General features: G+C 37.1%; 1 protein-coding gene across 2 annotated transcripts in view; it reads left to right on the forward strand.

Annotated features, from left to right (window-relative positions):
• RGS17 (regulator of G protein signaling 17) overlaps window positions 1-15,013 on the forward strand; it is an 85,923-nt gene extending 70,910 nt beyond the window's left edge. For both annotated transcript variants that reach the window (XM_057310939.1, XM_026505101.4), the window contains 3 exons: window positions 3,931-4,020; window positions 6,157-6,391; window positions 14,813-15,013. In XM_057310939.1, coding sequence (XP_057166922.1) covers window positions 3,931-4,020; window positions 6,157-6,391; window positions 14,813-15,001 — 514 coding nt within the window. In that variant the 3' untranslated portion in view covers window positions 15,002-15,013. The remainder of the gene's footprint in view (window positions 1-3,930; window positions 4,021-6,156; window positions 6,392-14,812) is intronic.
• Window positions 15,014-16,318: the final 1,305 nt, after the last annotated feature.

A 16,318-nucleotide genomic window follows, 5' to 3' on the forward strand; every position in this document is an offset into this window, starting at 1 on the left:
TGAAGGATGTTGATTCCATTTTTGCACTGGAAAATTTGAGGTAGAAGCTGTTAAATAAAAAAAAGAAAAACTGATACACTGTGAGAATTTTAAAATATTGAATAGTATCTGTCTTTGCCAATGTCAGTGGATCTTTCTTGAGCCTTGATGTCATAGTGAATTAAATTCAAGCGTCGTATTGATTCTTCAGCTGAGATTTTGTGTCGGTGTATGTGGTTTTGTGATCAGCCTCCATCCTGGAGTTACCATGGCTACTGCAAAGTTTTCATCTTATTTGCAACCATTTCAAGGGCTCTCCCTAAGAACTTTTATTTTTCCTACAAAAGTAGACTGTCTTCCAAGTAGCCCCCACACACATCCATGATGATGAATCAGTAGGTAAGCTCTGTAATGGGCAGCAGGTAATGTTTTCCCTACCCCACTCGCCCAGCTCCCCTGTAAGCAAACAAAAAATTCACCCGCACACAAGGCCTATTTCCTTATTTTCTGAAATATACCACATGTATTTCTCCCTTCTCAAAGTCACCATTCTAGAAAATTTCTAATGGGATTTTAAATGCTTATTTTAGTATACTTAGCCTAGATTATTGGCACTGTCCTCTATAAAATTCTTAAGCTTTGATCAAGACTCCCACAGTGAGCATTGTACATGCATTCTGTTCTCCTTATGGCTTTCGTTGCTTAAAAAGCAGAAATGTTAGTTAAGAATGTTACGAACATTGTAAAAGTGAAAAAAACATGTCTCCACATGACCCCTTGTGACTGTTCAGCTTGATTTAGAGCTTTTCTCAAGCACACGAACTATGTATATGTTAATTTAGAGCAAATATTTCCTGTCATTTATTACCTTAAAAAACAACAACAACAACAACAACAACAACAACACTGTATTACTTAGAGCAAGACCAGGTGAAACTGGGGACAGACATTAGTCATTCCTAAGACGTAGATGGCAGCAGTTTAGTACCAACTCCTTTATCATTTTATCCATTTCTCTTCATCTTAAAGTTGCATTATTAGCAGTTCTTGGTAATTGGAACTTTGAGAACAATTTTGTAAGAATGGTAGTAAAGGAACGTTAATTAAAAGGACACTTGACAATTGCTGAAAGTCAATTTCTTTCTGCAGGGCAATATTGAATCCAATTGTAGATCAAGAAATGGAGTAAACACTGAACAGTTAAGCAGTTATTGAGTATCTATTATAAACAGTTTTAGTACAAATGTGTGTCCATATTTTACCATCTGTAGAAATGAAAGATATAAACACAACCCAATATTTCATGATGATCACTCTAATATGGTAGCATTTGGGATGTTTGTAAATATCACAGAAACAGACATAAGAGCCAGAATTCATGTTCAGAAACTTGTGAATCATGCATGTGGATTCCAGATTTGTTACTCTAAAGCAAAGACACAATGGAGAACAAATTTTTTTTTTCTAAGATATTGCATAAGGTGAAGTATGGCACACTCTGTGGGACACTGTGGAAATGTAACAGAAATAAGTTCTCAAGGAGTTTATTATTCAGTCAGTGAAAGCAAGCTCATTGTCTGGCCTTTTAATGGTACCTTACTGTGTGCGGCACACATACACATACGAGCTCAGTAAAGCGTGGCAGAACGAGTATTCATATCCTATTGAAATATGATCTTTCCAGAATTTACAAAATATGATCTTTCCAGAATTTACAAAAAATTGGCATATTTTATATATTTGGCATCATGAATTTCTCCCAGGAAATTTCACAGGATATTGTCAATATGTATTCCTACCTCCTCCCACCCACTTTCCCATAATTCCTGGAAAGATACCAAATTCCAGGGAAGCATTCCTACTCAAAGACAGTTTGAGAAGTGGATGGATCTCCTGTCAAACACATCCCTGGCCTAAGTGTGTTGCTGCATCCAGGACTGAGGGTTCTAGACTACCTCAGGCTGCAGACATATTCACGTATCCACATGCGGAGACATAAACAACTGTGCCGCTGCCTCTGAATCCCACCTCACTGTTTTCCCCGCGGCTACCCCACACTGAAGGCTTGGAGGCTCTAACCCTGGAACTGCTGCCTCTCTGCACAGCACTAGTCAGTTTACTGGGTGTTTAACAATCAGCTCTAGTTTCTGCTTCCCAGAATCCCTTGAGCCACACCACCTTTGCAATTCCCATGGAGTTCACTTTTCTCCAGGTAGTCCACTTTCCCAAGTAGATTTTCCTATCTAATCTCTTTCAGTTGCAGATTGGCCCCTCTTCCTTAGATTCTTCCGTTTCCAACGTTCTCTCTATCCTTACCCTTGCCCATGAGAACCAAAGAATGAATTAATGTTCAGGTGCCTGGGTAGCTCGGTTGCTTAAGAGTTGACTCTTGGTTTTGGCTCAGGTCATGATCTCACGGGTTGTGAGACTGAGCCCTGTGTCAGGCTCTGCACTGAGCGTGGAGTCTGCTTGAGGATTCTCTTCCTCTGCTCCTCCCCCCACCCATTCCTTCTCTCAAATAAATCAATCTTTGGAGGAAAAATAAGAATGAATTAATGAGCCAATGTCTCCACTTCCATTACCAAGCTTCTCCGATTAAGAACAATGGCTTGTTGGAATCCTTGTCCTACTAACCCCCTTCCTTCCGCCACAACCATATTTAGTGCCCCTTTTCTGCATTCACACAAGTAGTGTATATTGCCTCAGTGCCTATCAGACAGCATGGTTTTTAATAGATGCTCAGTAAAGATTACAGATTTCTGTGACAGAATTGGATTCACATTCCAACCGTGCACCGTATTTAGTGTCCAACGTTGGGCCAACCTACTCGACAGCTCTGTGGCTCACTTCGCTCATCTATAAAATGGGGATAATGAAAATAAAGAGAAAAGGACAGTGCCTGACAGAATAGGCACTAGGAAATAATAGTTTCCATTTCCCCTTGTTGAATAAATGAATCTCCAAGAAATGGAGGACATGTTATCTGGACTTTTGCTCTCTGACAGGCTCCCATGAAGCTTCTTGGCTTCTAGACAGAGGGATCAGTTTGTTAATTCAGTAGCTTGACTTTTCAAGGCCATTGAGTCATCCCAACCGCTCTGCTTCTTAGTATCACCCATAACCTCCCTCATTATGTCTCGTTTCCGCCTAGAACTTGAGTGCTCCATCCTGTAGTGCTGCCCAGCGGCAGTTTCCCTGGATCAGACAGTTCTTGGTCTGGGTTACTAAAGCCCGTGCGATTATCCTAGCTCTTGCAATCCTGCAGAATTTTCAATTTTCCATCCTAGAGAATAAGAGATTCCTCTGACCCAGTGCTCCTACCTGGGAGCACAGTGGCCCGTCTCTCCCAAGACATTGAAGACCGACTAAACAGGAGGAAAGGGCAAAGACAAAGTCAAATATAAATCCAGTAGTTCGAGCTTGAGTGGATGGAGGAGTGCTGGTATCAGGGACAGAACACCTAGGATGCAGAGAATGATGATGTGAAATTAGCAGATTTTGTTTCAGATTCTGAAACATTTTATCTTTTTAGCTATCAATGGGAGAAAATAAATGGAAAACAAACTATGAATAGAACTAACCAAAAGTCAAAGTGACATTACTCCAAAGAGTAACATAATGATGCATATCAAATATTATTAGCACATAATCATGCGAAGTATCTTGGGAGATTTTAAGTAATGCAAATTATGTAAGGATGAAATCAGAATGTATAACACTATCCATTTGTGAGATTATTTACTTCATTATTTCATTAAGTAATTATTTCCATTTCTTTAGTTGACATAGGCTTCCCCATCATTTTAAATGGTGTCACTCTTTGTGTTCTTTAGATATTCTCACATAGTTAAGAATAAAATTCTTCCGTGAAGTAGTTTCCTGCAACTTTTTTTCTTTTCTTTAAATAATTGGTTTTCCGTAGACAAAATAAAGTGTTTTACTACCTTGCAGCCTCACTGTTAGAAATGAAGAAAGAGGGGAAAACGCAGGAAGACCCACACATACCACAAAAATGGAGAGTATCCAAGTCCTAGAGGAATGGTAAGTGTGCTTCACCTTGTACTCGTGTCTCGTGTTTGCACACCGTTTACATCTACTCCGTGCTGGAGCTTTAGCTCTCGTGTCCTGGTCCTCCGCAGAATGGTTTTGTGAAATGAATGCGTTCTCACTATGGGAGATCTTACTTTGTGATGGCAGCCGCTTTTCATCAAGTTTTCTGTTAGCTGTGTTAAGCTATCAGCTAAAACACTGCCTGAGTTTATCTTTCTCTTTCAAAAAGTAATGACTGTTAAGATGAATTAGCCCCTGATTGCCCTAATTCTTCTCTTTTCTGTGAATATTTTTTTCTAAGCTGTTCTCTTTATTAGGAAAGAGTCTAAAACACACACAAAAAGATATGTAATTACCTAAGTTGGTCAGAAAGGGCACCCAGCTGGTCCCTGGTCCCATTTCCATCAGAACAGACTCTAACCAGGTATTTTCTCCAAAATGAGAATCAAGTTCTCATTGCAGTATCTACAGAATGAAATTAAAATGCAAGTAGATTAGTTGTATAATTACAGGTGCTTTTCTTTTTCTGCTTCCTATGAAAAGATTTTAATGTTGGTGCCTCATAGTAATTTTTCCACCTTTAAAAGTTTTTTAATGAATGAGAAAGTTCAGACTTTGGAATAGTAACAAATCTATTTAAAATACTTGGTCCAAAAAAATTTTTTTAAAAATACAAGTACTTCTTTAACCAAATGTATTTTGCATTGGGAAATCCTTTTTCTTTTCTTTCCTTTTTTTTAAAGTTTTTATTTAAATTCCAGTTAACATACAATATTAGTTTTGGGTGTACAATATAGTGATTCAACACTTCCATAACAGCCCGTGCTCATCACGCAAATGCTCTGCTCAGTCCCCATTTTCCCCCACCCCCCACCCACCTCCCTTCTGGTAGCCGTCAGTTTGTTCTCTATAGTTAAGAGTCTGTTTCTTGGTTTGCCTCTCTTTATCTCTTTTTTCCCCTTTGCTCGTTTGTTTTGTCTTAAATTCCCTATATAAGTAAAATCATATGGTGTTTCTTTCTCTGACTGACTTACCTCACTTAGCATAATACTCTATAGTTCCATCCATGTCGTTGCTGAGTAATATTCCATTATATATACACACCACATCTTCCTTATCCATTCATCAAGCGATGGACACGGGTTTTTTCCGTAATTTGGCTATTGTAGATAATGCTGCTATAAACATTGGGGTGTGTGTGTCCCCTCAACTCAGTATTTTTGTCTTCTTTGGGTAAATACCTAGTAGTGCAACTGCTGGATCATAGGGTAGTTCTATTTTTAACTTTTTGAGGAGGTTGGAAAATTCTTAAATAAACCAGTGGATAGGAAAGCAAGATCTGGATCGATTTAACCATAAGCATCTCCAAGCTTCTCTTTTCCATTTCTTTGAAGTATAACCAAAGGGAGTAATAACTGGTGGTTTTTGCATGAACGTAGTCACTGAAAACTTGAATATAAATATCTAGGAAGTCCTCCGTGTCATCACTATAAAGTCCTCAGTGTCATCCTGAGCTTTTTAGCTCTAATAAATCCATTCATGGTTAATACTTCATTATCTTTAATAGAATAATACTAGAGTTCAGGAAAATATGTTGTGACAAGTGCAAACAGTGTTTTCTTATTTTAGATCCACTGACAAATGAAAAAGTAGCTGTCAGAGAGGAAAAGAGAAACTGAACCTTATGGCTTTAAAGTTAAAATCTACATCAAAAAAATATAAATAAATTAAGTTAAAATCTGCACAGACGCAAACAAAAAACTCCATTTGCCCTTTAATGCATAGGGTGTCTTTGTCAATTTGCAATATATTGTTAATGTTTGAACATTTCCAGGCTTCATTACAAATTTATGATGGCCATGCGCATAGTTTGCATAGCCCCTTGCTATTTGAATGCTTTGCTCCGTAACACACACTTGTGCCTAAACGAATTCTTCTTAATACCCAGAAGTGAGTGACTAGCCTAGTCCTGGCAGATAGATGCTTTGCCAGATCAGGTCACACTAATTGGCAATGACCACTAGATGGCAGCAAGTGACTAGCAATTTCTATCTTTTCTCCCCTACTTCGACTGAGTATTCTTAGGTCAAAGTTGCCTTTGATAATGGCCCAATTCTGTCTTTGCAGCCAAAACCCCACTTCAGATGAAGTCTTGTCCTGGTCTCAAAATTTTGACAAGATGATGAAGGCCCCAGCAGGAAGAAACCTTTTCAGAGAGTTTCTCCGAACAGAATACAGTGAAGAGAACCTACTTTTCTGGCTTGCCTGTGAAGACTTAAAGAAAGAGCAGAACAAAAAAGTAATTGAAGAAAAGGCCAGAATGATCTACGAAGATTACATTTCTATACTATCACCAAAAGAGGTAAAAATCTGGAAAATGTTAATGTGGGCTTCCTAAGACCAAGGATGAACCCAATGGGACCTCTGTCCACATAGGGTAATGCATGGGCTGTGGACAGGCTAGAAGGCTTCCCTGGGCAGATAATTTAGATTTCACTCTGAGAATGCACCTGAACATGAGTTTGAAGGTTAGATTTCCCCACTATGCTTTGATCATTTATCTCTCGCTGAATCGTGTGGGAGGCTACTTGCTTTTCAGAACTAACATTTACAAAGCCTGTTAAATACAATTTGCTTAATACGGTGACTTACGCTAAAAAGGAAAAGAAGAATTTACTGTGGGGCAGTGTTTCTCAAAGTGTGGTCCCCAGATCTCCTGTCTGAGAATCTCCTGGAGCATTTGTTTGGAGGGCAAATTCTTGAGGCCTATCCAGGACTTCTGAATCTGAATTTTTGGAAATAGAACCCAGGAATCTGGACTTAAAACAAGCTTTCCATGTACAAACTAGTTTGAAAAACTCTGTAATAGGACCTTAAAAAAAAAAAGCTACCATGTTTGTTGATGCTTATGATAGAATTTTTACAGGATTGAAGAATGGGCCTTTATGACCCATTAATATTCTTAGGGGCGAGATGGGTCATAGCAAATCTTTTACTTATTCCAGTTATCCTGTTACTCAGAGTGCAAGCTATTTTTGCCATTGCCGAAACATACCTAATAAATAAGGAACATTGCAAGCAAACAAGTTAACACGTTTCCATTAACTTTTTAAAAATTAATTTGATCCTGAGTAATGCTCCAGCTGCCAGAGTTAAAAGCACCCGATGAGGGAGGAATTGGTAGCGTAGCCAGGCCTTGAAATGCTGAGTGACAGAGTCGCAGAGGTGCTTTAAGGCATTTGAATTTAGAGGTTCCTGAATGCCTTCTGTTCTCCGCATCACCCTCTTTTCATCTTTTCTGTCTCTGTGCGTTTAAATGTCCTGACCTGGTACCTTCTGCTCCACACTCCTCTCCTGTGTGTGCAGACATTTATAAAGTTCCCTAGAAACAGGCTCTGCTCGTTGGTGCTTCATCCAATCCGGGATGTGGCCCCAACGTATACACTATTTCACTTCTAATGAGGTGTACCTTAACAAGTTTAAAAAATTTGTTAGGTTATAATTGCCATTGGTATTCTAGAGGATTCCAATAGTATTTTGTCTCTGCAAAATGAGAAACCTGGAATTGGATACACAAAAAATTGTTTTACTTTTTATTTCCCTCATTAATATAGAAAAAGTATTCAGAGAAACGAGGTGGGGAGAATTTTTTCTGTAGCCTCAGTGCGTTTATTACTGATGCCACTTTGTGGTGCTGACATCAGAAATACATTCTTCAGGTTTGTAGTCAGTCTGGAACCTCAGCACCTAGCCAGTTCTACTTGGATTTTATCAGCATATACATTTCATTCTCATTTTTATTTTAATTTTGCATTACATGGCAAAGATATCAAAGGATCCAAATGTGCCCAAATGATGTGCTTCTCTTGCCCATAATTGGTGTTTGGGAAGATTATCTAGCCCATTTCTCTCCCCAAAATATATAATATGTATCATGTGAAAATGGCAGTTGTCTCAATTATCTAGTCTTGTTTGTACTATCTATGATGGGTGTGCTATTTTAAAATAATGTTGGTAGAAAAAATATTCTCCATATGAAGTACATAGAATTCCTTTATTTTACAGTCTCCATTTACTGGTTTTTAGTTTTTAGGGGAAACACTTTCCCATTGTCACACTCCTGGTTTTCAGATGTCCCTGATTAATGGAGCTTTGTAAAATAAACAATTTTCATAAAATTACTTCTTTGGCCCATAGTTTCAAGCTATCTTAGTTATTGATCACTGAAATATAAACTATTGGATTTTCATTGTTTTTGCAAAACTAATGGAGTTTTGCTTTAGCCTAATTTCTTTATTTTGGATATGAGTTTCACCAAAAAGTCATTAAAATATTATTTCCTGATCAAGAGCACTACCTTTCCTAAATTAAATGGACTAATATTTAGTGTAACAGACATATATCTTTTCTCCTTTGTGTATCTGCATTTGGACCATTACCCACTTTTTAATATCCTCAAAATACCACAGAGAGAGAGAGATGGAAGCAAAATTCAAATTTTTACCATTTTGCTATTTGTGTGCTGACTTGTAAATAACTCTTGACATATAATCTAAATGATTGGACTGTATGAAGTGCCTTTGTTTAGTCAAAGGATTGTTCTCCTGTCCACAAAGTAATTACATTTCATCATTTGATCATTGTTTAGTAGCAAAAACAAATAAACCAAAAGTAGGCATTTGCAATTATAAAAGAAAATTGTTTACAAGTTATATTTTAAGCTAAGGTATAGATATATTTACTCTTGAACCATGACCTGACTCACTGATACACTTAGAATATGGCATGTACTTCCTGGCCACCCCAGAACACTTTCTAAACTATTACATCTCACTGACCTTTCTGTGCAAAAACTTGTTAATTTGTAATCAGCCACAATACATTAATAACTGTCTGATGATACTGAGTTGTCACCCTTCAAATTTTGTTTTCCAACACTGGAGAGAACACATGTCACATCAAGAGAGCCCTGACTATGCAGTAGTAAGAGCACTGAACTAATCATTCGGGTTCATGGGACTCAGGATCTGGATTTGCTTCGGCCTGATTGTGTGGCTGGGGATAAATTAGTTCATTCTCTGATTTGTTATTCAGTTGTTTGTTTGGTTTACAAAAATAAAGATAAGAAGGGACACAGAGAATAGCAAACCAAATCCAGAATGACAGCTCTGAGGCTCTTGTGCTACTACTCCATTCTCTTCACCAAGTGAGGTAGCTAATCCATCATGGTTCTTACTGCTATACCCAGATTCAACCAGAGAATTTATCTCAACACAATATTCAAAGCAGCCACTACAAATTGGACTTGGGATACATTTCCCATTTGGGATCCATTTTGCATCTGGCCTTTCTACCTCTGAAATTCTATAACTGTTTCTACTTATTCTGAATATTTTTAAAGAACATGAATATTTGAATCATTTATAAAATAAAGACTAAATAACTAAAAATTGTCAGGATTCCATTCTTAACTAGACCTCATTTTTTTCCACTAGACTCTCATTTTATCTTAATTTGATTGAGTTCTCATGTTCCTCTTGGTTAAATGTAGAGAAAGTCTACCTTCTTGAAATTATTTATATCTAGATAACTTATTTTCTTCCTGAAGCCAGTGTGCTTAAAATCACGTTTCATTATTTGAAGAGTGTGTTTTATGCATTTTTAATAATTTGAGTATTATTTTATAAAACAGATGTTTGCAATCAGGAGACAATATAACTTCCATTTCTTGGTATAGAGTACATTTCAAGAGGGAAAGGACAAATTTTAAGTTAAAAAAAGCAACTAAAAACAAATAAAGAAGAGCATTTTTCAGAAGTAAATTTTTTATGTGATGTTCTCAGAGAAAATAAATGGGGGGTAGTAAAGAGGAATTTAAGATTAATAGTAATCTTACTGCAGATATCAGCTGCTGATGGCAGTTTATATTTATTAAATATTGAAAAGACAAACCCAGCAAAACTAAGAACATTAATAAAAAGTCTATTTGGGGTTCCCAGGCTGTCTCATGCAACTCTTGAACTCTTGTAAGTTCAAGGCCCACATTGGGGGTAAAGATTACTTAAAAAATAAAATCTCAAAAAAAAAAAATGTCTATTACCTACTATAAGCAGCATCGAGCTATCGAATGAATAAGTAATTATACGTCTTGCCACAAACGTAAGACATACCTGCAACGAAGAAGACTGTTCAGTTTTCTACAAATCTCTTTAGTGATGGCATTGTCCTTAACCTGGGCTGTAATCCAGCCCTACTACTGCTTACCATCCTTATGACACTGAGCAACTCACTTCAGTGCTCTTTGACCTCAGCTTCCTCATCATGCAGAGCAATGGCAGAGAAGAAACTCAAAAACTCACTAACTCTCTAGCTTTCCAGCTCTCTCACATGGTGATTTCTCACATGGTTGTTTGCTTCTTCTGATTTCATCCTGAATTTCCAGTTGTTATCTGGGAGAAAAAAAGCAGTAAACCTGTTCAAATTCCAAAATTATCTAAAAATAATTCATATGTGATAGACACGTGGATTCTGTGTTTGCAAGTATGTGACTCTTTAAACAAACTTATGTGAATTTCGCACTTTTGATCATTTAAATTGGTTTTTCTAAACAGGACTCATTTGACTGTATTTTCCTAGATTCATTTCTTTGTGCATGCATATTATTATTCAAAAAATACTTGACTGTTTCCTATGAGCCAGATACTGGGTTAAATGTTGGGAGTATGTTGGTGAACAAGAGAAACATTGGCCTATCTTTTACGGAGCTTACATTTCAGGAAGACAGACAAATCATCTCAAAAGCAAATAACTAAAAATTGTGATAAACATTATGATGGAGGTGGAGGTCAATGGTATCATTTAGAAGAGGGGTAGTCAGGTAGGGTCACTCTGAGAAGGTAAAATTCAAGTTGATAGAAAGTCTGAAGACACTGTGCTTGATCAAAAAGGTGTCATGATACCAAAGGTCTGTTATTATTATTATTAATATCACTTTACATTGGGCTTAAACTTTGTTATTGACAAAATGGTCTCACATATATTATTAATTTATCACAATATATTATCACAATATAGGTCTCACAAGAATCCTTTAGCCACTAGGACAGAGGGCACCATTTTACAGCAAAGGAAATAAATGAATTCTCAAAGAGGTAAACCAGCTATTGGAGGACATCGGAACTATATCTGGTAAAGACAGAACACAAGCCCAAGGTCTTCTGATTCCAAATGTGGTGCCTTTCAACTGTCATATGCTGACTTGTAATCTCATTGCGTAGTATTGTCTTCATGACTTCTATAAATTTCTATAAACCCTACCTTAGAACCTAAGACAAAATAAGAAACAGTAATCATAACCACTATGCCTGAACTCTCCCTCAGACAAGCAAGATAAACTTTCCCATCGTTTGGGCCCTACCAAGAATATGGTTACTGCACTTTATCCAGTGATCTTTGTTCCAAGAAATAAATTCCAGTAGTTATATTTGCAATTTATAATTATTTTCAGTAGAAGTAACCAACACAAAATAATATGACTAAAAGTACACATGGTATAAATTTACTAAAACTAATGGGAGAATCCAATATTCTTTATAAAATTTAACATGAGAAAACCACATTTAGTTAAAATTAAAAAGAGTATCTCCAGTGGCAGAAGCTATCACTGGTAAAATTTAATATGAACTTATAAAGGAAAAAGAAAAAAAAATCAGAATTTTACTTCAAAAAGAATCCTAAGTAAAGCATCTTTGGTAAAATTAAAAATAAAATGGGGGAAAATGGAGGAAAAAACTTAATCATGATATCTAAAAAACTGTTTAAGGAATTAACCTAATTAATTTAAGGAGGGTCTCCACAAGGGAAAAAGACTTTCAGTGAAAATTCATCATTTTCAGCATAATTCTGCCCCAAAAGTCCATGAAGTCAAAATTTCCATTGCATCTTGATGGCTAGAATTGAAAGGCAGGGTCAACACTTAGCATACAACCTTCTGGCAGTATTCACCTATCTCAGAGTTCTCCTCCACTGGGTAGGAAATGCAGCAAGGTTAAGCAGGTCTGTGACTCAGTTTGAGCCAGGTTTTTCCATGCCACACTAGCAAGACTTGTGTCTTCCTTCCCTCCACTTTATCTCCACACTCTTGTTGGACCTTCAGCACTCATGACGTTTTTCTCCCAACTTGTTTGTGGAGTTGCAGGTAGATATTTGTATGTTTGCAAGCCACTTGCTTTTCTTCTTCCCCTGTCTCCTGCTCCCTGTGCGAGTGAAGTTTCCAAGTTCCGTGAGGCCTATCACAAAGTCACGTAAGCCTTTGAAACTTCACTTGCCACCTGTCAACATGGCCACTGTGCCCAGCACTGCTGCAGCGGCTAGGTGAATGCTGCCAAATCCGTAGGAGCTGTCCGGGGCAGTCCCGCAAGAGTACTTCTTCTTCTGTTAATGCGGTGACTGCTGCATTGTGCTGTCCCCTCCCCTCCCCAGATGTGAGTCTCAGAGGACTGAGTACTACCAGAATTCCCATTGCCCAAGGGCAGCTCTTGTCTTGCGTTTCTCAACCTTCTCTTCCCTTAGAATGAGTCCTTTATGGGAAACTCCTCAGTCTTTGGACCCCAGATTAGATGGGGCTATGAGCCATCCAGTTGTGCCTGAATCCTATGGTGACTATGGCTCAGGCCCATGCTGGGATCCACCCCCACTAACTTGTATTATAGATATTCCACAGTCTGAAGCACAGAGATGCCACCAGATGAAACTATAGATTGTTATACCCATGGGGTTTATCCTTGTTATTTGACCTCTCTCCACTTCTTTTGACTGACAACCTTTCCAAACAAGCAGATCTTAAGGTAAATATTTTATTTTTTAAATAGAAATAGCAAATGAGTTTTTGTTACAGGTTACTAAATGTTGGATGACTTTCTCTGTGATCTTTCAGTACGGTTTTTAATTTACAAAAAAATTTTACAGGGAGAACTCAAGACATTTAATAATTAAAGGTATTTTATTTCTGTCTTAAGATACCTAATAGGGTTCCAGCCACAAGCAATTATACTGTTTTTGATTATGCTGTTATTTAGAAATAAATGATCTTTCTTTATCACTAATCTAACATTTACCTCCCCCATTGAAACAAAAAGTTCTCAAGTTTGAAAGTAAGAGCAAAAACATTTACAGAAACACTTGAGTGGTGATAACACCACGTTTCAGTGTGAGATCAGTTTGAACTCCAGTGTCAACATATTCCAATTGAGTGGAAAGATAATATTTTTAAATAAAAAGCTAAGAAAAAAATTCTGTATGTTTTATTACTTTGTACTTGATGATGACCTCAGATGGCTCAGATAACACAGAGAATTAAACCTAAATGACCCATTTCCAGCACTTTTTTTTTTAAGGAATTCCTTTAAGACAATACATAGTTCAGCCAAGAAACATTTAATTTTTTCCATAACGTTGGTCTAGCTAAGCCACGGAAATTTAGTCTGGATCACCATTGCCCTCTCATAGCACCCGTCTCTGGGGTGTAGCAATCAACCCAATTCCTCTGTATGGGCCATATAGAGCTCAGGAATCTGGGAACACCCAGACAGAATATGACCCCCTTCAGTCCTCAGGACTATCTCAGACCCCAGGCTCAATCCAAACAGTAGGTGGGAAAAGAAGCCAGAACCAAGAAGGCTTTTGCAAAATGCTTATGACAAAACGTTTAGCTATAAATATGAAAGGTTTCTATCGATGTGAGTACATCGTGAGACAGGTAATATGGATCACAGTGCTCGAGTCCCTGCTCAACAGTGAGGACTGAGGAAACCAAGCAGGACAAGTTTGCGACGGCTGCCTCTCAGGTTTTCCTAACATGTCACTTCAGAGCAAAGCTTACTTCTGTTCCCTAAGCCTGCCCTTACTGCTATTTATTTTTCCCCCATTCCCTTTCCAGCAGCCCTACCAGCTCCAACAGGATCAGCATTTAGTGAGGGAAAACAAAACAAAACAAAAAAACTATCATTTGCAGAATTTAATTTTTTATGCTTTTTAAATAACACTGTACTGATTACTTGTACGGGTATTCTAAATTCCGACTTACATTTCTACTTTCAAAGACTCCACTTCAAGCAATTGTTCTACTTAATCTGTAGCACAGAGATCTTTAGATGTATCTCTGTATAAGGACCATAAAGTTCTCTGTGCCTTGCCAGGTACCCCCAAGACATGGAAAATGCCTGCTGTGGTTTTGCTCTATGACACCCTTCCACGTTCCTGGTTTCTTACTTTGACACTACAGGATTTGTTGAGATATAAAACTATCAGGAATCAGCACTCGATATCATGCTAATTTTTGCCAGAGAACTACTCTCTGCCAGATTTTTCCTTGTACCATCGAGAGAGTCACCCCAGCGGTTATCTAATAGGAGGAGATAAATTTGTCTTCTGGCTACAGAATTCTCCAGTGCCTCAACTTTGAATAGAAATGGTCAAAAACCCCTGAGTGCCTAGAAAAGATAAATCCAAGTAAGCCAGGATATCTGTGAACTAAATTTCTGGTTTAAAAGACAAGTTATTTTTTGTTTGTTTTAGTTCAACTCTTGAGGAAGAAAACTATGCAAGGTGATGTAGCCTTGGAAAAGGTAACCTCAAAAAAAAAAAAAAAAGTAACCTCAAGATTTTTAGGTAGTTGGATTTAACCCTTTGAAGTTTCTCTGAAATGTCACAAACCTATATTTACTTAATTGAGATCTTTTGAAAAAAATTTTTATTTAATGTATCTGCTCTTATTTCTTTTTAGGTCAGTCTCGATTCTCGAGTTAGAGAGGTGATCAATAGAAATCTGTTGGATCCTAACCCTCACATGTATGAAGATGCCCAACTTCAGATATATACCTTAATGCACAGAGATTCTTTTCCAAGGTTTTTGAACTCTCAAATTTATAAGTCCTTTGTTGAAAGTACTGCCAGCTCTACTTCTGAATCTTAATTTTCATTAAAAAAAAATCATTTTGGAGGGCTGGGGGGGGAAATAAAAGTAGTTAAATAACACCAGAAACTGAGTTCCTGGAGAACTACAGTTTAGCATTCCTCAGGCTACTGTGAAAATACAACCATATGGTCTTTGTCTCCATTTTTATCAAGGTTACCCTGGTTACGTTTGGAGAAAATACCACATACAAACAATGAATTGCCAAATTAAGTTTGTTCTATCCGACACTCATTCTACTTGCAAGCAAACTGTATTTGTAGTCCTATGAACAGTCTCCTAGTGTATCCCCAGAGACTGCATGTGCAAAGTAAAACTGCTTCATTTGCCACGTAGCTGTTGTAATATTTAATCCAATGGCATAACTTATATCTGTATTTAAGGACTTTTGTGCAATATGGTCTTATAGAAATAATTGCCAAAAAAAATTGGCTGTGGTTTGCGTTTTTAAATATACTCTGAGACAGAAAAAGCCAACTTTTAAGTTGTAACAGAGGTATTCAACATGCTATATGCTGTGTTCAGTACATTCATTTTGAAGCCAATATTTCTGTACATGGAAAAAGAGCTATTTATCTCTGTTTGTTGGGACATCCTATTGGGGGATTCCTCTGGTTGTTCACTGCCAAAACTGTGGCATTTTCTTTACAGAATAGTTTGCTATGTAAAAAAATAAACAACAAATAATAAGAAGAAGAAAAGAGAAAAAAAAGCACAAAACAATTTGAAGTTATTCTATCTCAATGACAAATTAAAGAGTGATAATTGTTTTTAATTGTAATAGAAGAAAATCTATGTATATATCAGATGTCCAATACTGTAATTAATTTATTAAAGACTGGCTCTCCAGTTCTGAAACGGTTGTGTAAAGTATGTACTTTAGCAAGAAAAAAAAAATACTAAGCTCGATAACTTAGTTTTGGAATATAAAAAAAAAGGATTTAATAAAGGAATGCCTAAATGTAGCATCATAAAACATTTTGATGAATAGCATCTGTCCTGTGGCATATTTTCCTTGAAAGCAAAATCCAATGAAAAGCTAAGTTTTTAACCAAGAGAAGTTTTGTAAGGGTTATGAAGAAGATAATTCTCTACTTCAGACCTTAACTGTTTTCATAGTATCTTCAGAATGACTTATTTTAAAAATGTTAAAACCAAACTATTAATACTCATCCGTAATTGAAAGGCAGTACAGTGCTCAAATCTTCTAGCTGCCGTATTATTTTTTATAAGCACCACTAAATCTTTAAGACAGAATACTTGCCTGATATTGACATGTACTTTTGACATTCAAGAAAACAGTGTCCTATCATGCAC

Source organism: Ursus arctos, unplaced genomic scaffold (genome assembly GCF_023065955.2).
Source record: "Ursus arctos isolate Adak ecotype North America unplaced genomic scaffold, UrsArc2.0 scaffold_13, whole genome shotgun sequence".
NCBI classification, from domain to species: domain Eukaryota; kingdom Metazoa; phylum Chordata; class Mammalia; order Carnivora; family Ursidae; genus Ursus; species Ursus arctos.